Here is a 24141-nt window from a genome sequence, read left to right on the forward strand (position 1 = left end):
TCACTTATACAATCTTTCTTAATGGGCTATTCACAAATTCTGATTAACATCTGAGGAAACCTAGACTAAACTTTCCACATTATTACAATATTCTTGCTACTTGTAAGTAAATGTGGCAGCCAATTTGGGAACATCAGCAGCTCACAAATAGTCACAAGTTAAATGATTCATGTCTCTCGAGGACTACTCACCAGGATGCCAGGAGAAATGTATTAATAATGATACTAATAATCCTGGTGTTTGATGTAGCACCTTTCACGCCAAGTGGACTTCACAAAGCATTTCACAGGATATACTGTAACGCATAGTGACTATTTTGTAAGTGAACATGGCAGACAATTTGTGCACAAAAATTTCCCCCAAACAGCTGTGGAGTGATTGACTCATTTAATATGGGAGATTGATAGCTAGGGCACTGGGATAAACTCCCTTCTCTTTTTCAATAATGCCTGGAGACCTTTAACTTCCACCTAGACAGATAGACGGAACCTCGGTTTAACTCCTCATCTGAATTTCCCTTCTTTTTCATGGAAAATTAAGCCTTAAGCAACAGAAATTGTATTGTGAAAATCGAGAACAGATTAATATATTTTAAAATATGGCACCATGCTTATCTGTACAAAAAGTAACTTACACATGCTACATGTATCCTCTGTGGCCAATATTTTGCAGACCAATCTTTCATTCTAATCATTCCCTGCGCGAAAAGAAAATGATCATCATTAACATTTGAATATCATAGAACATTTTATAGATGACACCCAACTCTACCTCTCTGCCTCCACCCTTGACTTCAGGACCACTGCTGTACTGACAGAATGTCTGTCAGACATCAAGTCCTGGATGAGAGCTAACTTTCTTCAGTTGAATGTCAACAAAGTCGAGGCTCTCCCGATTGGCTCCCGTCAGTGCCTCCTCACCTCAGGCACTGACAGCCTCACCCTCCATGGTTGCTCACTCCACCTTGCTAAGCCAGTCCGGAACCTTGGGGTCATGTTCGACCCTCAACTATCCTTTCTACCCCACATTTGCGCCATGACCCGCTCTGCCTTCCCCCACGTCCACGTCGCCCGGGTCCGACACTGACTTACATCAAGGCTCGACTATGCAAGCTCACTGCTTGTCAGCCTCCCCGACTCCTCCCTCCATAAGCTACAGATCATCCAGAACTCTGCACCCCTTGTCCTCTCCTGTACTAGGTTCCGCAACTCTATCACCCCCATCCTCGCCCAACTCTACTGGCTTCCCATCACACAGGGGATACAGTTCAAGATCTTGATCCTCACCTTCAAAGCCCTCCACGGTCTTGCTCCCCCCTACCTCTCCGACCTCCTAACCCTCTACTACTCGGTTCATTCTCTCCGCTCAGCGGGCTCCGGCCTGCTTCACGTCCTCCGCCTTGCTCGCCCCACTATCAGCGGGTGGGCTTTTCACCATTCTGCACCCACCCTTTGGAACTCCATCCCGCAATTCCTCCATTTCACCCCCTCCCTCGTCACCTTCAAGACCCACCTCAAGACCTTCCTCTTCAACCGTGCTTTCAAATTCCCTGATTCCCCCCCTTGCCCTCCACCCTCCACACCCCAACCCCCAGCTCGGGTCCGTAACTCTGGCTGTCCAGTGCCTTGGAACATCTTCCCGACATGAAAGGCGCTATACAAATGTAATTTTGTTGTTGTTATATTTTCTAAAATAAGTAACATTTTAGATCACATTAGATTTTGGATTTGTCTTCACTTTGATTCTCAGAGATTGTACTATAGGATTTTGGTTCACTTTTGGTCAGCTGAATGCCATATTGCATTCTGATTACTCTTTTTGGAATCCCCTCTCCAATCACGCTGTCCACTACATTTGGAATTATTTTCAATAACTTAAATCATTCACATTTTGCAGGATGCAACACTACATTGCATCAAAATGATAAACTTCACATCCAAACAAACGGTGCACCATATCTCGTAGCTATTGCACAGGCACACTATTATTTTAAGTTAGCCATGGATTTTGTTCTATGTATTGAGTTACATAACTAAAACTAATTTTAACTTGACAAACTTTCTACAAAATACATAATATTAAGATGAGACAGCTTAAACAATACATTTTTCAGCTACATGGGCAGAATTTTATCCCTTAAATTACTGTCAGCTTCTGGGAAATTCCAGTATCCTTGGCCTTACCATTTTGTTTAAAAACAACTTTTGAGGTGACACTGTATGCATAATGCTATTACACTAACATTTCAGTAATCTATATATTTAAGGCAATATACTCAGTTCGCATTTCTTTATATTTGGGACAATTTGTAATTTTTATGCGATGCATTATAAAATTGGGAGAATGGGGGTTTAGTCACAGCAAATGGCATCGTGCGCTCAGACAACACATTAATTATGGTTTTTAGGTTATAATAATAATCTTTGCATTTAATATAAAGCCTTATCACATCTTTGAGACATCTCAAATCACTTCACAGAATATACTGTAAAGTGAATTGACTGTACATTTTATGGGCAAAAAGGTTAATGAGTTTTACTCCTAATTGACCACCAGGAAATGGGCAGCACATCTTGTTGCCACTGGCTATAAGGAAAGCATGTGGCTACTTTATATTTTTCACATTCTATTAAACTTATAATGGAAGAAGCCACTTGACCAGAGCACCATCACCACCATCAACAACAAAATTACATTTGTATAGTGCCTTTCATGTAGGGAGGACGTCCCAAGCCGCTGGACAGTCAGTGTTTCGGACCCAAGCTGGAGGTTGGGATTGGGAAGGGTGGAGGGCAGGGGGGGGAAGCAGGGTGATTGAAAGCATGGTCGAAGAGAAGGGTCTTTAGATGAGTCTTGAAGGAGGCAAGGAAGGGGTAAGGTGAGGGACTGTGGAATGGAGTTCCACAGGGTGAGAGCAAAGTGGCAGAAGGCCAATGGTGCGGCAGGCAAAGTAGGGGAAGTGAAGCAGGCCAGAGCCCACTGAGCGGAGGAAGCAGGCAGGATGGTAGGGGGTTAGGAGTTCGCACAGGTAGTGGGGAGCAAGGCCATGGAGGGCTTTGAAGGTGAGGATCAGAATTTTGAACTGTATCCTCTGAGTGATGGGAAGCCAGTGGAGTCGGGCGAGGATGGGGGAGATAGGGTCGCAGAGCCTGGTGCGGGAGAGGTCATGGGCTGCAGAGTTCTGGATGATCTGCAGCCTATGGAGGAAGGAATTGGGAGGCCAACAAGCAAGGAGCTTGCATAGTCAAGCCTCGATGTTTTGAATGCTTGTATGAGGGTTTTGGCAGCTTGTGGTGTGAGACAGTAGCGGAGTTGGGTGATGTTGCAGAGGTGGGGGAAGGCAGAGCTGGTCATGGCACGGATGTGGGGTAGAAAGCATAGTTGAGGGTCAAACAAGATGGCAAGGTTCTGGAATGGCTTAGTGAGTTGAGGTGTGCATCCATAGATGGGCCCATTCAATAGATGTTTCTTGCAAACCCCACCAATTCAGGTAGACAAGGAAAAGGCGAAAGAGCAAATATTTGTTTACTATTGCTGTGACTGCTTAACGTAACGTGATAAATAGGCTCAAAAAGACAGAACTCATAATAATAATCCTTGCATTTGATATAGCGCCTTATCACGTTGTCAAGACGTCTCAAAATGCTTCACAGGATTCATTGTAAAGTGTAGTGACTGTGAATTTTGTGGGCGAAACACAAATAAATAGTAAGAGTATTACATCTTACTATCAGAGTGTAATATGGGAATCAAGTCACTTACCCAAACAATCACCAGAGAAGAAGCATAGTAGGAGCTTAGCAGCATCGCATTCCCAAACATCAAAGCAAAACACAACAGGAGGGATATCTGTACAAATTGTAAAACAATTAGGTGCAACAAAATGGTTCAAATTGCCAGCAACATGTAAAAATGAGATTGTCAATTCCCAGGTATCTATGGCATTGAATGTTACTGAGATAATTACACTGAATATAGATTTTGTTTACACCGAATATACATTTTAACTCACAGAAAATCTTATCAATACTATATAACGGTTACATTTTGAATGCAACACAATGTGCAATGACATTTCACCTGAATTAACTCAGTTATAAATAACTAAAACCACTGAATGCATGTGATTTATTACTCTAATATATTAGACACTATAAATTATAATTTTCAGTCATCTAAAGCAGTTAGGCAAAGCAAATGCTCATCAGTTACACAAATGTATTCAGTGTTCACAGTATCCTTGAAACATTAATTTGACACATTTAAATTAACATTTTACTTAATTTGTAACAGTTAGAAATGTTTGTTTATTTAAAACAGAAAAATTCCAATTAAAATGGCAGTTTTGCACATTTATTAATTAGTGATCAGTTGGTCTCCCTCCCCCCAAAAAATCAACTAATACAAAGCAGACAGTAGGCCTGTACACTTTGAGCCAATGCAACTCATAAAGGTATAAAAATTACTGACAAGTGTGTTCTGTTTTTATGATAATGTCAGGACTTTCAACTCAGTCTATACTAACACTGGAAGTAGTAATCTTTGTATGAGACATTAAACTGAGGTCCTGTCTGCCTGTTTAGGGAGATGTTAAAGATCCAATGACACTATTTGAAAAGAGAAGGAAGTATCTCCAAATAAGATATAGTCCTAAAATCTTATTAATGAAGAGGATTAAGAACTCAAAGCCAGTGCAGAGCCCTCATGTTTCCTTTTACTTTCATGTTTGATGTTTTTGTTTTTGGAATAAGATGAAGGCTAAAGATTGAACAACAACAACTTACGATGCTGCTGGGTAGTGTCGTGGAGCGCTTACTATTGGCAGAGCTCGACACCGAGCCAGGGACACAGGGGAGGTGACTAGGCACGGACAAAGAGGAAGGTCTTCAGATGGGAGGCAGAGAGTTCCAGAGTTTCAGGGCGTAATGGCTGAAACCACAGCCGCTGACAGTGGAGCGGAGGGGACAAGAATCATGTAGGTGATGGGGATGTGGAGTTAGATAGTGCTGAGAATATGGGTGGCAGAGTTCTTAATTAACTGCATATAATGAATGCCAGAACTGTGGAGACCAGCAAAGAGGGCATCAACAAAATCGGGACAGAAGGTGGCGATTTTTGCCTGATCTTTGCACATTCGATAGGTTTCTTTTTGTAAGGTCATTCATTGTTGACTATCTTTATCCAGTAAATTGAATTAAAATATTGCGGGGTTAGTTTTATTCTTCTATGACATTGGTTGACTTACGAAAAACAACAAAGACACAGAACATCCTCATCAGTATTGCAAAATAAGCTGACAATTTGAAATCAAATTTGTGATTCTGATCCAAGACATATAAGACAGCTTTCAAAGGATGAACATTTGGCTGTCAGAATACATGGCAATGATGAACTTCATTACCTATTATACATGAAGTATAAGGAATGAATATAATAATGTATCTTTAAATCCCAGATCATTTAATTTTACATTTGCATTTTAGTTTTAATATCTTGTTATTGTTTTAATTCATGAACAACTCAAAGAAATCAGCTGCAGGTAAAAGATTAAATAATTTTCCATACAGAAATAGGGAATAAATTCTGAAATAAAACAATTATAATCACAAATCTCTGTTCAGCTGAAACAATTGAATGCATTTATAAGTTATGAGCAGTGCAATAATTATTTACGCATAATTTACAGTTTACATTAACATACCAATTTTATTTGAATTTATGTAGCTCTCATTGAAGTGAATAAGGGGTAATATTTACCATGTGAGCATAAAGGATTTCCAGAAGCTTGGAGGAATCAATAAAACCTAAAATGTATGTTGCAAACAGTGACGCAATCTAAAAACAAAAGCATATCAGAAAAAAAACTTTTACTACAACAATAACTTGCATTTTTATAGCGCCCCTCACGCAGGGTAGTGTCCCACAGCGCTGGACAGTGGTGGAGCACGACGCCGAGCCGGGGGGAAAGAGTAGATGACCGTAGGCACGGTCAAATAGGAAGGTCTTCAGGCACAACCTGAAGACTACAAATAAATATCACATATAATTTCCCCTTGAAAAATAAATTGTGATAAGAGTTAGCAACATAAATTATTTTTGAAGAGGTCATTGTAATTTGAAGCCAAAATCTGTGTGAGTCAATCTGTTCACTCATAAATACACTGTTAAACACAATTTTGTGACCTACTGACTGACCTATGCTATTTGATAGAATATAGTGCCACCCAAAAATATTCATTTTAATTTACTGCTAGTATTCCTTTGCAGCTCAGACAACAACTTGGATTTATATAGTGCCCTCCACGCTGGATGGTGTATCAGAGCGCTTCACAATAACGGATCCCAGGGCCCAGCCAGGGGGAGGGGAAGACAAGAATTTTACCACCACACCACGATGAAGCTGGCTTCTCATAGTCAACCGCTGCCAGCCAAAAAATACAGAAGTATTGCTCTAGCTTTGTTTTTAAAAAAATCATGTGGAAAAAATATATAAATATCGTGGCCATGTTTTAAATGTATTAAAATCATTTCTGGAATGTTTTACGTGTTGGTGGTCTTGGCAGTATAAATTCACACTAAATTTAGTGATAGACAAAAATAGCCTTGAAAATCACTGTATCCAAGTCAAATGGGAATACATCAGTGGGTGTCTGTCCACAGGTTTCAGGCCAGATCATATAAGCATTGTTTTGCATAAAGAATCAAAAATACAGGACTTTAGAAGTATCTTTTTAAACAATAATAAAAAGAAATGTAAGCGGTTTGAATAGTAGATTTGTATTATTCCATCTTTTAAAAGCAGAAATACATTTGTAATATATTGAAGTTTTACGTCATTAACCACAATGATATAGTTAGCTCATTCAAATTCGAAACCTCCAAATATCAGCATGTAATTTTGTTCTAATTTTCTCTGATAGATACAGATCGATCAAAGCTCTGGCTTCTAACAATTGTCAAATTTGATAATTCTCTACTTTTTTTATATATCCTAAAGTTGGATACCTTAGTATTTAGAAAGTATTTAGAAGTAAATCTCTGCTCTTCCTAGTATTTATGTACTTTCACCTTTCTTTACCTGTGTGAGGAGCACGAATTGTGCAAACTGCCATGGAAGCATAAAGAGGATATTTGCAACACCGAAAGCAACCATAGTCCTTTTATCCACAAAGGGAGTCCTATTCAAAAATATATAGGAAAATATGTATCAAAGAAGACACCAAATCTGAAATAAGCAATGTAAAATAGCAAACAGTAAAATATGCCACAGTACCTCAGTATGTGGGTTAAAAGCAGCATCTGCAGAATTAGGAATGGATAGGAGAAGCTTTCACGAAGAGGAGGGGTCCACATGACCCTTGTGCACTAAAATAAAAGCAGAGCTTTTCTGTATAAAGTTTCTCAGTCATGAAAAAAAATCAACTCAATAAAGTAAAACTCCCACATATGTAGTATCAGTCAGGTCAATAATATTTAATACGACTTACGCAAAGTCAAAGTTGCAGACAAACTAGATGTTGAAGAAAATCTGATTTAATCAATAATCTACACTGCACATGCTTAATTTACCTCATATGCACTTACCGGCAAACTTTGGAATCACATTGAATCATGGGAAATTAAGTTCTTCTGTGCATGCGGCGATGGATGAAGACTACATCTCCCGCGATCAAAGTAGCCGGTAGGTAAATGGGCATGGGTCGATGGCTAAGGACATAATTTCCCGTAATTCAAGGCCTCCGGATAGCCCGGGAGTAATAGAGGGTAGGGAAGCAGCATTATGAGTTAGTAGGTGAATAATATGAGTAGTGTAAAGAAATCTAATTGGTTATGATAGAAAACTGAATGGGACTCGGGTGACTTAGGTGTTTATATGATTTATAAAGATAAGACTTAGGTGAGTTTTACTGAACTCACAAAAATCCTCATGAAAAGTATTAATAAAGAAAACTTTTAACAAATGAGTAATTATGAAATGACATAAGAAAAAGTAGATGTAAATGATATTGTGAGGACTCAGCCTTCAAAAACATGTATTATTTTTGTGCTACATATTAGAATTAATATTCTTAAATGTTGGGCATTATACTAAAACTAACCACCAATAATTAGTTTCCACTTAAATTTATCAAACTCATTTAAGAAAATACATTATTCTCCATTTTTCAGGAAATGTTAAATTCCATACCATTTATGTCTGTAAAATTATTAAGAATTGATGATTAATATAGATAAATCAACAATGTCATTAAATGTATCAAGTGGAGAATTATTTCTTAAATATTTGAAATGATATCTATGCAGAGAAGACACTTTGAAGCATGGTTAATAGATCACAGGAATTTACAAAGTCCAGAATATCAGGGATTAAGAGGGGAGCCGTTGAAGGTAAGAAATGATATACTTGTTACAGCTCCTACAGACACAAAGAAAGCATATACAGTAATTGAGGAAGTAATTAAAAAAACACTGCTTCATCAAAGGACATGAAGCAAATTTAGCAGCAGCTTTTATTGCTTCAGAAAATGCATATTTGGGTAAAGAGAACCAAGTTTTGCCAGACAGTGTATCCATCTTATTAAAATATGAGTTAAATGTTGGAATGCATAATTTTTTTTAAAAAAATGATTTTTTGAAAACTTACCTCACCATGGTTGAAGAAAAAGCAAGATGCAGTGACCACGCCACCAAGTCTGCTTCCACTGTTAAAGAAAGAAAAAACAATTAGAGCACACACAAAAACAATTACATCATCTTTCTTTTATGCAAATGTTAAGGGGTTTAAGAGGGATATGGATGCTTGGGGAATAAAAATATTAAGAGATATGGTGGGTAAGTAGGATTTGGGGGAAGCTGTAGTATATAGATCATGAAATGATCTTTATTGGAAGTGAGCTCAATGGGCTGAATGACATTTGGTTTCTAATTTTGTGTATCTAAATCCAATTTTAATTTCTGCTGATATTGTATGCAGCCATTTAAACCTTAACCCGCATTAGTTGTTACATCAGATCACGCCCTCATGTAAATGAGGGGAGAATGACAACAAGATTTTTTTTTGCAAATTAGATTTAGAACAGTTTCAAACAGATACTTTTCCTTCAAGATGTTTGCAAATTTATTCTGTAATAATCAGCTTTTTTGAGTTTCAAGAATTTCAGACTTCACATAGTTCCTAATTTAATAACCTGTTAGCTGTCCTCACCCAGGATAGTACAGTTGATCTCAACTGGTCTGGATAGGGAAGGGAAAAACAATCAGTAGGGGTGCTTGATCTCTATCCTGTGGGAGATGCATTCACATAGATGTCAGGAGAGGATAGGCTCGGCCTCGGTTACACCTCTCGTGATCACTGCCAAGAGACTCATAAATTTAGGTGAGGTCCTGAAAGTTGTTTAAAAGTGATCAGTATAGAGACAGATAACACAAAACAAATACTGTTTCACTGTGAAGCACTTTTAGAAAATACTAATCAAAACTGGATTATGATTCTTAAAAGCAACCCTCCTGGCTCTGAGCAACTTCATTCAATACAAGAGTTAATTGGTGCCAACGGGCTTTGCATCTGGAACTTTAACACCAAGAATCTGTCTAACACTGAAGTGCTGAGAAAGTCCTAGCACTACTGCTGAGTGGATGACATATTCAACAGTCAACAAATAGAACAAAAGAAATCTGCATTCTTCCATTATCCACTTGGTAAAACCATCAAGTTAATCGTATCCTTTCATCACCACAGTAAACCTAAGTTTCAAACTACATATTTTCTATTTAACCAATACCACCCAGCTTTAGACAGATTACCAGTATCATTATGTTCCCACAACCGGCAAGCAATAGTTCTGAGAACTGTTGAAGATGTCAGCCGCTCAACAGTTGCATTTATGTAGCAGAACTGTTTTAGAATGCCAATAGCTGGGGAGGGGGCAAACTGCATAGGCCAATGGAAGCAAGATAGTAATTTTTATTGTTAAGTGTACTTCATCATTTTCTTTTTAAAGGCTACCTGATACATTTCAAGTTTCTAAGAGCAGTTAAAATTCACACACATATCCTTCATGTCTCATTCGCTCTTCACACATCTCATTTATCCAGATATTGCCCTTTTACCTTTACATGAACTGTAATCCCCCATAGACATTTTTCATAAAATACTTGATATGCCTCTACATGTTCAGTCTCTCCTGTCCGTTTTCTATTTGGACATCAGTCCATCATCTTTGCAGTAACATTTGATTTGTAGTATTCCCACTTGATTTTACTGTTCAGAGGAATCTGTGCTAAATGTGAATTATGTTGCTTTATTCTAAACAATGATTTAATGATCAGTCATCTTTTAACGAGCTGCTTTAGTAGAACACTACACTCTATCTCCAAATCTCCTTCTCAGAATTTACTGGGTTATTCCTTACACTTTTACTACAACATCACATTGTGCATCAGTTTAACCCTCCCTTAAATAAGCACAATAAAGGAAGCAAGAAGGACTCCAATGACAATTAGTTTCTATAGTATGAATTTTTCAGTCACAATCTTCTGCTGAAAACGCTGACAGTCATAGAATCGTAGAATCATAGAATATTACCGGACCGAAGGACGCCATTCGGCCAATCATGCTTGGGCCAGCTCTTTGGAAGAGCTACCCAATCAGTCCCACTTCTCCGCTCTTTCCCCATATCCTTGCAACTTTTTCCTTTTCAAGTACCTATCCAATTCCCTTTTGATAGTTGTTGTTGAATCTGCTTCAACCATCCTTTCCAGCAGTGCATTCTAGACCGCAACAATTCTCTAAAATTCTCCTCATCTCCACTCTGGTTCTTTTGCCAATTATCTTAAATCTATGTCGCCTGGTTACTGACCCACCTGCCAGTAGAAACCGTTTCTCCCTATCTACTCTTATCAAAACCCCTCATAAATGTGAACACCTCTCCTTCTCTGCTCTAAGGAGAACAATCCCAGCTTCTCTTGTCTTTCCACATAACTGAAGTCCCTCATCCCTGGTACCATTCTGCTAAATCTCCTCTACATCCTCTCCAAGACCTCAATATCCTTCCTAAAGTGTCATAGTCTCATGAGCGAGTCAGTCTCAAGCCTAGACCCAAACAGAAACGTTTCATAACACGCATCCTACCCTTTACATTAATCAGGCTCAGTTGATAGCTTTCTAAAGGATGTAGTTCTAGTCCCGTATCAGGACACTGAACTCAGTCTAGACTGACACTAAATGCAGTGATAGATGTGCATTGCCAAAATGCAATATAAATGGATTTGTTGTTGTTGCATTGGTCAGAATTGACGTCCTTCAGACAATACTTTAAACTAAGCTACTGTCTGCCTGTTCTGGTGGATGTTAAAGATCGCATGGCACTAGTGTTTGAAAAGAAAAGGGAATTTTTCCCAGTGTGCTGGTCAATAACCCCCTGGATAAAATCGGTCAGTCACTTAATTGCTGTCTCTGGGATATTGCTGTGTACAAATTGGCTGCCATAGTAACCTATAAAATATCCAATAACTAGACTTTACAGTAAATCCTATGGAGACATCCTCCTGACCTGACAAGACATATTTACTAAAGATTAAAGGCAAGTGAGATGGATGTAATATTTTTAAAGCTTATATTAAGCAGAAATCTAAAATCCTAGGATTATTTTCCCAAAGCAAAATAATCACTTTTTAACTGAAACACCACACATGACAAACAATAATAAAGTTTGGGTATTTACAAATAAACCCAAATTGAGTTTACATAAAAACAAAGTCCATCATGATTAATTGCTTTCTTTCCAGTAAAACTTTAATCCAAATATTAACATGCCATATTGTTCTGAGTTTAAATTTTGAAGAGACAAACAGAATATTAAAACTATGTGTGTTTTATCATGCTTAAAATTACTAATATTATGCTAATTTTATGCAACTGTTTGCCTCCACTACAGTGATGATTGTGTGTGTGTGTGTGAATGTAAAGATATTTTTTATTAGAGGGCGATTTCCATTTTACAATCTTGGCTGGCGCAGGATACATTTAAGGTTGAAATAGTGTGCTAGTGATGGGTTCCAGGAATACCACAAATCTGCAAAGAAGATTAGCAGTACAGCAGGTCAAGATCCGGGTCCAGCTTTATTTACAAGGACTTCACTCTCAGCGGGATAGTAATGAAACTTCAGCTGTGTTTTCCTCTCCAGCAATGAGAATTGCGCAATCTCTGACAACTTTTGATGATGAGAGGAAGGCATGCAGAAAAGAAATGAACAGGCTAAAAGAGGCAATGAACAAAGTAAACACAATTCAAACCAATCTGTGGCTTAAACAATGGTTGTTAGGTAAGGTGGCAAGTGGTTGGAACATATGTGCAAAGATTAATTCAAAATTATGTTTATAATCAGCAGCTAAGACCTTCAAAGCAGTACTAAAACCCACAGGTTTCTCAGCAGGGTCTTGGACACATACACTATGCTTAAAAGTATCCAAACCAAATTACTGAAAAGCTGCACGTATGTATGGAAATTTCCCTTTGTCTTGTATGGAATGCACTTTCTCCCTCCTGGAGGGTTGCATCCTGGTTACCTCAGCAGTTTAGCCTAATGCTTGATGACCCCATAGTGTGTCCTGACTGCGCTATTGCTGGAAATTAACCAGTTAAAACCACACAGCTTACTGTTGCGGACACCGTCAAACTTCCAGGTAGGACTATCCAACCTGCCACGACTTTGTAACTACCAACAGCTTCTTCTCCTGCCCTTGTGGTGTACCCCAGGGTTCTGTCCACGGTCCTCTCCATTTTAATATTTACATGCTCCCGCTCGGGGATATCATTCACCAGGCTTGGGGTCAACTTCCACACGTATGCGAATGACACCTAACTCTCTCTTTCTCTCTTTGCTTCTGATGTCCTGACGGAGTATCTGTCAGACGTCCAGTCCTGGATGAGAGTCAATGTTCTCCAGTTGAATGTCGACAAGACCAAGGCCCTCCTGAAAAGTTGTCTTGGTCATAGACTGAGTTTAGAAGAGAGCTCAGGGTCAAACAAAGCGCCTAAGTTGCCTACTAGCTCAGCTAGATTGTCTGAGCCCAAGGAGGAAAGAAAAGAAAGTGTTGGCAGGAGCCAAGCAGGGTACTTCATGGCAGCAAAGGTAAACCACTTTAAAATGACACAAAGCAACCTACAAAAGTACTCCCAGTATAAGAGCTTTATTAAGGACAGATTATAAGAAATCTGCAAAAGAAGCATATGTAGAATCATGCTTTGACAACAGAATACACTCTGTGGTTCATTAGGTCAGTGTCATCCCAAAGGTTGGTGATTCATGTAAAGTAAATGGTTTTACGAATAACTTGTAACAGGTGAACACAAAATATAAAAATTGCAATTTATGATATAAACCCTTTGTTTATGGTGGTATAATATTTTCTTACCTCAAATATGTCCCATAGAGGAAAAACAATGACATCATGAGTCCATTTAAAATAAAAACAAATGTTACATAAAAGTAAGCTGGATCTCCCATTCCTGTAAAACAAAAAAAGGAAAACATCAGTTTACCAGCTCTGTACAAATTAGATATTAAAGATGAGTCAAATATTCACACATCACCGGTAGAATCTTAAGAACTTACCTTCACAACTTTCCACAGGATTCAGGCCGTGCCCTCTATTTACACTCCAGCACATTTTGATTGAAATACCAAAAGCATCTGTTATGGAAATAAAGCTCCGGTACCAGCTGGCCAGAACTACCTGCCAAGAAACGTTACCATGTTTTTTCCATTAAAAAAACATTTTTGAACTAAACACTTTATATATCATCTGAATCTGATTATCTTTATACACCATAAATGAGAAAGTAATGTGCATCTACATTGTGCCTTTCATGCAGGGTAACAACAAAAAAGCATTTTACAGACATTATAAACACTGAACAAGGAGGATTGGGGGAGTGAGGAGGTGGGAGGTAACCACAGGCACAATGATAGGTTTTCAGGAGACTTTTAAAGACTGATTGGGGTCAGAGGCAGAGGGGTTTAGCAAATGAGTTCCAGATAGGCTGAAGATTTGGCTGCGGAAATTTATCCTTGCATTTGATATAGCAACTTTCATAATGGGAGGACGTCTCAAAGCACTTCACAAAATTTACTGTAAAGTTTAGTTACTGTATTTTGTAAGCAAATATGGGAGCCAATGAGTACAGCAATGCCCAATAAACAGCCATGAAATAAATGACGATATTATCTGGGGGATTGTTGGCCAAGACACCAGGAGAAACTCCCTTCTCTTTGACCAATGCCAGGGGATCTTTAATTTCAATCTGAATAGGCAGACAAGACCTTGATTTAATAACTCATCCGAAGGAAGGAATCTCTTTAGAACAAGCCCAGTACTGATTATTTCATAGTTAAAGACACATTGGTGTTCTGTTCAATAGAGGCACAATGTATTATTAGATCTGACCATTTGAACATTTGACAAGGTTTAGAAAGCAGAAATAACTTGTATTTTTACAGTGGCTAATTCTCTATCAAGTATAATGATTGTTTAAATTCAGTGTCCATTTTTATGAGCAAACTCCCACAAACAGGATGGTAGGTAGGCCAAGGTACCAGGAGAAATATCCTTTTATTTTTCAAGTTTTATTATGGGATTTTAACATACACTTGAAAACAAGCTGGCAGTCCCTCGGTTTATTCACCCAGCTAAAAGACAGCACTTCCAACTACGCTGCAGTTTTCCAGTACTATACTGGAGCTTAACTCATGACGTGAGACTTTAATCTACACCCTTCTGACTCAGAGGAGAGAATGCTACTAACTGAGCCAAATGCACAACTATTTACAATAAGAATACAGATCCAAACTATCAGATTGGAAACCATAATGCATTTCAGTTCATAAATATACTACTTAATGCTACAATCAAAACTCAACTACAGTAGAACCCAGTTATAAGGTACCGCTAATGACGCTAGTTTGCTTCAAGGAAAATGCTCTGTGGATCTTGAACCCACATCCGGAAGAGTTGACCAGCCTTCACACCCAGTTACAAGGATGGTTGATATTTTATAACAGAATTCTACTGTACTTTTTACAAAATCTTATTGCACAAGAAGCAGTTAAAGGCAACTGGAACTCCTGATGAAATTGGCTGTAATGGCTACTGAGACAACAGCAAGACCTGAAGAAATTAAACCGGTGCACCAACAGCCAAGTCAAAATTCCCCACAACATAATCAATGTTGGCCTTGGCTTGAAACCAGATCAGGGTCACTTTGCGGTTCAAATGCAAACAGTGGAAAATATTGGCAAAACTTACATTTTTTTAAAAAGATAAGTCTATACAAAAATGCGACATATTATTATAAATATATATTTAAAGATATCATGCGAAGAGTTTCATAAAGGACATGAGACATTATAATGGACTTTTCAGAGAATATACAGCAGCTTAATTAGATGCAAAACTGTGGCAACTGCAAATAAGTCCAAATAGGTGACCAGTATCAAAGGAGGCAGCTTTATTTGGAGCATTTGGGACAATATGCAGCCATTACGTTGAGTTCCATTTGGTATGAATGAACCGAAGAATATTTTACTCCTCTGAATCTGCAGATGTAATAGATAGGATAATGCAGCTATATCCAGCACAAATGAAAGATCAAAGCTGGGACCTTTTCAAGACTGTATAGCTCTGTCTCACAGAAATATTTCTCTGAGTCATCAGGAAAGCTCATCCATACAATTTTAATTGTACTGTACAACAACATACCATGCATTGACAGTTGCGATACTTTTGTATCTAATCTGCTCTCACCAAATCTTAAAAAAAAGCTACTCAACTCTTACTCCTCCTAGAAGACAGTCATTAAATCCTGTAATTTGAAAGTAAAAATATAATGATTTAAAGTTACATTTGTCTCTCAGACCTAGTTACACTGGGATCAAAGCAATTTTCAAAATGCATGTTATAATTGCAAATAACATCAGGTCTTCACGTTATCTTCGAGCACCTTACCCTCTCCATCCCTCCAATCTTTACTTCAAAATTCTCCTGATTTATCACCTCTCCCCCCCAACCCTCCCCCGCCTTCCTCTCTGACATCTCCGCCCTCCTAGCTTCCCTTTGCCTGTTCTGAACGCCTCCTCATCCTAGGTGACTTCAACCTGCACTTCACCCCTTCTTGCTCCTCTCCTCTCACAACCTATCCCTCCACGTTTTTGACCACACACTTGACCTGGTGATTACCTCAGTGTCTCAGACCTCACAATCACTGATAAAGCCAACTCAGATCCCCATTTCATCTTCCTTAACTTCTCAATCCCTCTGCCCTGGAAAAGAATCTCCCAGCACTCCCTCTCCGCCGCCCTGGAGTCATCTGAACTCCTCCCTTCTGGCCTACCTCCCGCACCGACTTATCCTCCTCTGTCACTCTCCTCCACAACTCCATTGCCACCATTCTCGATGCCCTTGCCCCCCCTCTGACCTCCTGAAACACCTCCTACTCGAACTCACCCTGGTACACTAGCCACCTCCGCTCACTCAAGGGGCAGGTGCATGCCACCGAATGCACCTGGCTCAAATCTGATTAACGGTCCAATGACAGATCTGGCTGGACCACATCAAAACTTACCTCTCCTCTTTCGCCTCCACTAAATCATCCTTCTATTCCAAGATAATCTTGGAGCCCAAGGACAACCCTCTTCTCCACTACCAGCCAGCTCCTCTATCCACCCTCTCACGCCTCGCCCATCCTCTCCTCCAACTCCAACTGTGAGGAGATGCTGGACTTCGAGATCAAAATTGAGGGGATCCGTTCAGCCACCTCCGCCCTCCCAACCGCCACCCCCTCCCTATCCCTCCCTCATACTTCAGCCTCTACCTATTCCTCTCTCCACACCTTCAAACCTCTCTACCCCTCCTTTTACCACTACTATAACCTGCCTGAAGCTCATTATTTGCTCCCTCAGCCCCATCCACCTCCTCACCACTTTACTCTCAGGCTTCTTCAACCTCTCACTGTTAACTGGCATCAATCCCATCTCCCTAAAAACAACTGTTATCACCCCATCCTAAATAAACCTTCCCTGGACCCATCCCTGCTCATAAACTACCGCCCCATCTCCAACCTCCCTTTCCTTTCCAAGGTCCTTAAAAGAGTTGTTGCGTCCCAGCTTCACTCCTTCCTCTCCTGCCAATTCCTTTACAAACTCCTCCAATCGGGTTTCTGTGCTGTCCAACTGTGACCAGGGCTCCCTCTGCTTCCTCGTTCTCCTCGACCTCTCTGCTGCCTTCGACACTGTGGACCACTCTATCCTCCACCACTACCTCTCCTCTCACCTTAACTTTCAAGGTTCTGTCCTTGAATGATTCAGATCCTACCTTTCTCACCGGCTCTACTTTGTCTCCACAAACAGCTTCTTCACCAGCCCTCACACCATTTTAATAGTAATAATCCTTGCATTTGATATAGCGCTTTTCACGTCTTCTAGACGTCCCAAAGTGCTTCACAGAATATACTGTAAAGTGAATTGACTGCATATTTGTGGGCGAACGCGGCAGCCAATTGCACACAGCAATGTCCCACAAACAGTCATAGATTGAAAATGACCAATTTATTATTGTTTTGTTTTTTTGGAGGGATTATTATTGGGCGTGTGCAGTGTTCCTCAGGGCTCTGTCCTTGGTCCCATCCTCTTCAATATATATATGCTCCCTCTTAGTGACATCATCCGCAGACATAGGGTCAACTTCCGCATGTATGCAGATAACATCCAACTTTATCTCTCTGCCTCCACCCTCAACTCCAGGACTTCTAATATCCTGACAGACTGCCTGTCAGACATCAAGTCCTGGATGACTTGATGCCAACTTTCTACAATTGAACGTCAGCAAGAGCGAGACTCTCCTGATTAGCTTGCGCTAGCACTTCCATACCTCAGGCACTGACAGCATCAGCATCCATGGATGCATACTCCATGTCACCAAGCCAGTCAGGAACCTTGGTGTCTTGTTCGACCCTCAACTGTCCTTTCTCACCAGATCCATGCCATGACCCGCTCTGCCTTTCCCTTCCTCCGCAACATTGCCCGACTCCGCCACTGCCTCACCCTTCTGGCCGTGGAAACCCTCATGCATGCATTCATTACATCTAGGCTAGACTATGCCAACTCCCTGCTTGCGGTCTTCCCAGCTCTTCCCTCCACAAGCTGCAGATCATCCACGGCCTTGCCCCCTCCTACCTCTCCGACCTGCTAACCCCTTATCAACCTATCCACTCCCTCCGCTCAGCACGCTCCAGCCTGCTCCATGTCCCCCACCCAGCCCCCCCCACCATCGGCGGTTGGCCTTCAACCTCTCTGCCCCCACCCTCTGGAACTCCATCCCACATTCCTTTTGCCTCCTTCAGGGCACGCCTCAATACCCTCTTCTTTGACCGTGTCTTCGTCTACCCTCTCCGCTCTCCACCCTTCCTGATCCCAACCCCCACTTTGGTTTAAGAGTAGAGAAGCAAAGAGATCTAGGGATTCAGATCCACAAGTCTCTAAAAAGGCCAATGGCTTTATATCCAGAGGGATAGAATATAAAGTGAAAAGGTAATGTTGAATTTTAACAAAACCTTGATTAGACCTGTGTCCAATTCTGGTCTCAACACTACAGGATGAATATAGCAGTGATAGACGAAGTAGGCTTACGAGGATGATTCCAGGGCTTGAACTTTGTAAGTTCTTTGTAATTGAGTAGAAAGTGAAACTTATACTATGTAGAATTACACTCCACTATAAAGCCACCCTTCTGTGTATTTTAATAGTATTTAATGATTTAACTGAAAATATTGCTAGATATTTAAATTAAGGCACTAATACATATTATCTTATTAGATAGACATTCAAATCTAAAATATAATATGTAACGTAAAATATGTGAATAGTAGACAGTCAGCCATAAAATTACAACAACAATAAATTACATTTGTGTAGCACCTTTCACATCAGGAGGACGTCCCATTGTGCTGGGCAGTTAGGGATCCGCACCCCAAACTGGCGGTTGGGATCAGGAGGGGTGGAGGGTAGGGAGGGACCAAAAGCATGATCAAAGAGGTAGGTCTTGAGTCGGGTCTTGAAGGAGGCAAGGCAGGGGGCGAGGCGGAGGGACTGTGGGATGGAGTTCCAGAGGGTGGCTGCAGAGAGGCTTAAGGGCCTGCCCGTCAATGATGGGTCAGGCAAGGCGGGGAATGTGAAGCAGCCCGGAGCCCGCTGAGCGAAGGAAGTTAGGAGGTCACAGAGGTAAGTGGGAGAAAGGCCGTGAAGAGCTTTGAAGGTGAGGACCAGGATCTTGAACTGTATTCTCCATGTGATGGGGAATCAGTGGGGCTGGGTGAGGATGGGGGTGATAGGGTCGCGGAACCTGGTGCAGGAAAGGTCACGGGCCGCAGAGTTCTGGATGATCAACAGTCTGCACAGATAAACTCAATCCTCATTTCAAAATTTTACATATTGCTCCCTCAATTCAAAGTTGTTTTCAGGTTTCTTTTTATGGAGTATCTCAGATAGGGAAAGTATTAACTCAAGTATATTCCTACATGCATCTGAGGCACTATATGTGTAATTCTTCCCAAACCTGAGAACAAACTTCCATTCAGCATTCAAGTTATTGTTACAATTTGTATTTTCTACCTTATAAAGAAAACTCATCATTTATATTTTTGCTAAATAGGAAAGTTCTGGATAACGAGGTTAAAAACACTTGTGTTAGTTACTATTTCCTTCCCTTACAAACTTGTTTTTTCAACTTTTGCTAGCTTAAATGCCAATAAGAGGAATATCTTCTAGGGCGTGTTATGTTCTGAAGAGTTTTTGGTGAGTCTCAGTTCATGGAGGATCCTACTCTGAAACTATATTGACTGCTGAGAAAGCTTGTTAAGAGTCGCATTTAGCTGTTAATTCTGTTGCCTCCGGGTCAGATGTTGTGGATTCAAGCTGCCATATTGGAATTTGAATTTATATTCCAAAATGACACTTCAGTACAGCACTGGGGATTTCAACTTCATGATCCTCACACTCGTGTTCAAATCCCTTCACTCCCTGGCACCTCCCTACATCTCTGACCTCCTCACTCCCCCATCCTAACCCACTACCAACCACCCCGCCCCCTCCTAAACCCCCTCCCAACAGATCCCGCCCTCTCCTGACCCCCTCCCAAACCCCCGCACTCTCTCCTAACCCCCTACCAAACCACCCGCCCCCTCCTGAACCCCAAACAACACCCCTGCGCCCTGCTAACCCTCTACCAACCACCCGCCCCCTACTAAGCCCCTCCCAACAACCCCCGCCCCCTCCTTCGTAACCCACTACCAACCGCCCCCCCGCCCCACCCCCTCTAAACCCGCTCCCTCCTAAACCCCTACCAACCCCCCACCCCACCCTAACCCACTACCAACACCGACCCCGCCCACTCGTAACCCACTACCACCAACCCCGCCCCCTCCTAAACCCCTACCAACACTCCCGCCCCCTCCTAACCCCCTGCCAACCCCCCCGTCCCCTCCTGACCCCCTACCGACCCCCCCGGCTATTTCTTGTTCTGCAGCTGTACAGAATTAACTTCTGACAAGCAGATTTTACATGGATTTCTTATATAATGTTCAGTACATCCAAATCTGATGAGTGAGATTGTACATCTCTGTTTAGAATCGCAAACATGACATCCTTTTTTTATATAGGGTAATTCTTTTCCATTATCTAAATTATGAATCAATGGCTCCCTAATACTATGGATCCTTACAAAAACTCAGCTGGTCTATTCAGTGACAGCTGAGTCTAATAGTTAACCCTGGATCATCCTCAGATTTAATTTTCAATTTGTTAGTCAATATGACTTGGAATAGCACGAAAATTGCTACAATTGGTTAGCAAATTGTGGTAAATGCTACTCTTGAGATCACTATCCAGCAAACCCTTCTGGGGGTCCATGTTTTGGGATGTTGGGAAAGGCTTTCGAAAATCAAGTGGTCAAATAGGCTGCCAACATTCAGTGACAAGGTTCCCATATGTAGAATGGCCATGTGGACAAGTTACTGCCAGCTAATAAGTGCCTGTCAAATGGTACCCTAATAGAAAGGAAAAGGAAAAGAAAACTAGAAGAGAAAATTGGCAAGAAAAAAAATATACAATTGGTTGGCAACGTGCCTGCAACTTTGTACTGCCAAACATTTAATAGAGAACTTTTTACCAGCGCCTTGGAACGTCCTCCCAACATGAAAGGCACTATGCAAATGTAATTTTGTTGTTGTGGTTGTATTGAATAAATAAAAAGAAACAATAGTAAACATGTTTGAATCAGGTAGTTCAAATTATTAGAGATACTTGATGTATTCCTTATGTACAATTAGTCAGTATTATTTCCCACAAAGAGTCCTTTATCTCCTGTACTTCTGTAATATCGAACATCACTTTGCAACTCCTCTCCTCTATAAGATCTACTTCAATGCTAATCCTGATAAACAGCCAAGAACTCTTGATAACTTAAAACCGTGAGGTAATAAGGTTGTTTTGTTTACTTGAGGTTTGAAAACAGATGTCAATGAAGCAGAAACATTTCTAGCACATTACCAACCTCTGGATAAAGATTGAACCGTTTCAGGGTATTGATAACCAGAGGATATTCAGTCAGCCGATCATTCATTATCTTGCGTAAGCCTTCAGTGAATGAAGGTGCCTCAATGATAATCTTAAAGAAAGAGTAATACAAGCCCTAAAAACAAAACATTTATTTTGATTAGAAATATTATATCACAAATGCAGGGAAATAAGAACCTATTAAACAGGCAAACTTAGAGGTTTTAAAATCAATCATTAAATAGTGATGAATTTTTCAGGTGACTTAAGTAAAAAGCTTACTTTGATCCTCTCAACTAGCTTATCTATACACAAAAAATCTACAATGGCCTTTTCTCAAGCTTGATTTGCCTTTGCAACCCAACTATATTTTTGACAATACGTGACTGCCCTCCCAATTAGCTTTACATTTTTTCTTTCCTACAGAAGCTCAATAACTTTTGTTAACATTTTGTTAAAATGTTGTTTCTTTCAAGATGAAACATTTCCAGTTTTTTTCATATTAGCTGTCCAGACTTTTGCAAAGCAGAGCTCATAAAGACATCCTGTACATAATCTTTCACAATGTTATCATATAAATCTATCTGGGCTCCATTTTATCACCCTATATAATTTCTGCAAAGCAGATCTATTCATTAGCCTGTTTGCTGGTTCCACACATCATGCCAAATCCATCTGGTCATTATCAGCCATATGGAGTATATTATTCTCCATCTATTCAGAGATTCTTCATAAAAGACTTAGTTGGATGTAGGGTGTTAAGGAACAAGTTGCAGCTCAGGGTTAGAAGAATGGAGGTCAAAGGCAGGAAAATAGGATTGGAGGAGATTGTGAAGAATGGAAGGAGCAAGATTGTGAAAGGATTTGATGGTCTGAATGCTGCAGATTGCTGGAGTGTAATACAGAATCACAGATTAGTGTTTGTCAAGACTTTTAGCTGGATATGATTAAATTGTAGCTAAAGCTTTCAATAATCTACTTTTTTAAATTATAACTCCATGGCACAATTCAATTGTGATCATCCATTCAAATCATAACAGTATTAATTTCTTGAAAAAAGCAGCAACACAGAAATTCATTCAGACATAATATACAGAAAAATTACAATAAATGAAAAACTGTCAACTAAAACTGTATAGTTTTCGTGAATTCACACACTGTTTACAGATCCACAATACCTCACCTCTAGCTTAGCATCCCATCCACGTTATTTACTTCATATGCCACAATTGGTTAAATAATAATGCTTCAAAGCACTATGTAAAGTGAATGGACTGTATATTTTTGTGAGCATTATTTTAATAAAGCTGAAATCGAATACAAACAAAAGTCTTACCATTTCAGTGCGAAAAGCCATTTCTCTTTCCAGTGTTGAGAGGTGAGAGAAATGTCGATCGTTTTCAAAAAGACTAGATATATGGTACCTAATATAAATTAGAATTAAATTAAAATCACTATTACTAAATTAAAAGAACAAGCTTTTTAAATGATCATTTATTTTACAATAAAAAGGTTTATAAAATGGTTGCTATTGATTACAGACAAATAAAGAAACTCTGCCACTGCTAATGGCCCAAAAGAAAAAAATAGCATTATCATTTAAATGTTCTGTAAAATGATGTGCCAATGCCTAAAATCACCTTCCACATTTTCCACTGATAGCAAAGCAAAGATAAGGTCTGTCACACAGCAGGCAATTTTGAGCACAATACTAGGAACATAGGAACATGGGAACAGGAGTAGGCCAATCAGCCCGTCGAGCCTGATCCGCCATTTAATTAGATCATGGCTGATCTATATCTTTACTAGAATTTCAAATCCAATTTCCCGCTTTCTCCCTGTATCCCTTAATATCCCGACCTACCAAAAATCTCTCAATCTCTTTCTTGAAGGTGTGGATGGATCCAACATAGGGGAGAGAGTTCCAGATTTCTACCACCCTTTTGAGTGAAAAAATGCTTCCTAATTTCACTCTTAAATGGTCTGATTCTAATTTTAAGACTATGCCCCCTTGTTTTGCATTCCCCCAACATAGGAAATAGCTTTTCTGCATCTACCCTATCAAATCCCTTTATCATCCACCTGAATACAGTCGAGACCTAGGTTTTAACTGAGGTCTTGACTGAAGGATGGCACCTTCGACTCTGTAACAACCCTCCAGAACTGCATTGGAGTGTGAACTTAGACAATTGAGGTCAAGTACCAATGTGGTACTTTATTCAATACCTTGATATTTTCCACAACCAGGTTCAGCTAGAATTTGTTATTAAAAAATCCATTATTAGTTATTAACATTTCAATATGCACATTACAATGTGCACATTCTCCTGTTAGGCATCAAGCCATGCCGCTGTTAAGCACTGCAAGATGTTACCCGCATGAAGTGTGCTACATAAATGCAAATTGTTTTATACATGTTCTGATAGTATTCTTTTTTTCAAAATATCAAAACCTATTTGGCTGCCAATTGTCTCTATGGACACAGTTTACATTACAGCAGCTTACTTGTAATGGATTGAAACAGTTTGTCACTTG

The 24141-nt window shown here is 40.0% G+C and overlaps 1 protein-coding gene across 2 annotated transcripts in view; it reads right to left on the bottom strand.

The window, feature by feature from the left end:
* Positions 1–24141, bottom strand: part of dpy19l1l (dpy-19-like 1, like (H. sapiens)) — a 52644-nt gene that overhangs the window by 25195 nt on the left and 3308 nt on the right. For both annotated transcript variants that reach the window (XM_007900885.2, XM_007900886.2), the window contains exons 3-12: positions 22943–23030; positions 21605–21742; positions 13618–13738; positions 13418–13511; positions 8645–8702; positions 7274–7365; positions 7079–7178; positions 5758–5835; positions 3763–3849; positions 635–697 (exon numbers count right to left, since the gene is read on the bottom strand). In XM_007900885.2, coding sequence (XP_007899076.1) covers positions 635–697; positions 3763–3849; positions 5758–5835; positions 7079–7178; positions 7274–7365; positions 8645–8702; positions 13418–13511; positions 13618–13738; positions 21605–21742; positions 22943–23030 — 919 coding nt within the window. The remainder of the gene's footprint in view (positions 1–634; positions 698–3762; positions 3850–5757; positions 5836–7078; positions 7179–7273; positions 7366–8644; positions 8703–13417; positions 13512–13617; positions 13739–21604; positions 21743–22942; positions 23031–24141) is intronic.

Source organism: Callorhinchus milii, unplaced genomic scaffold, assembly GCF_018977255.1.
Source record: "Callorhinchus milii isolate IMCB2004 unplaced genomic scaffold, IMCB_Cmil_1.0 Scaffold2, whole genome shotgun sequence".
Taxonomy (NCBI): Eukaryota; Metazoa; Chordata; class Chondrichthyes; order Chimaeriformes; family Callorhinchidae; genus Callorhinchus; species Callorhinchus milii.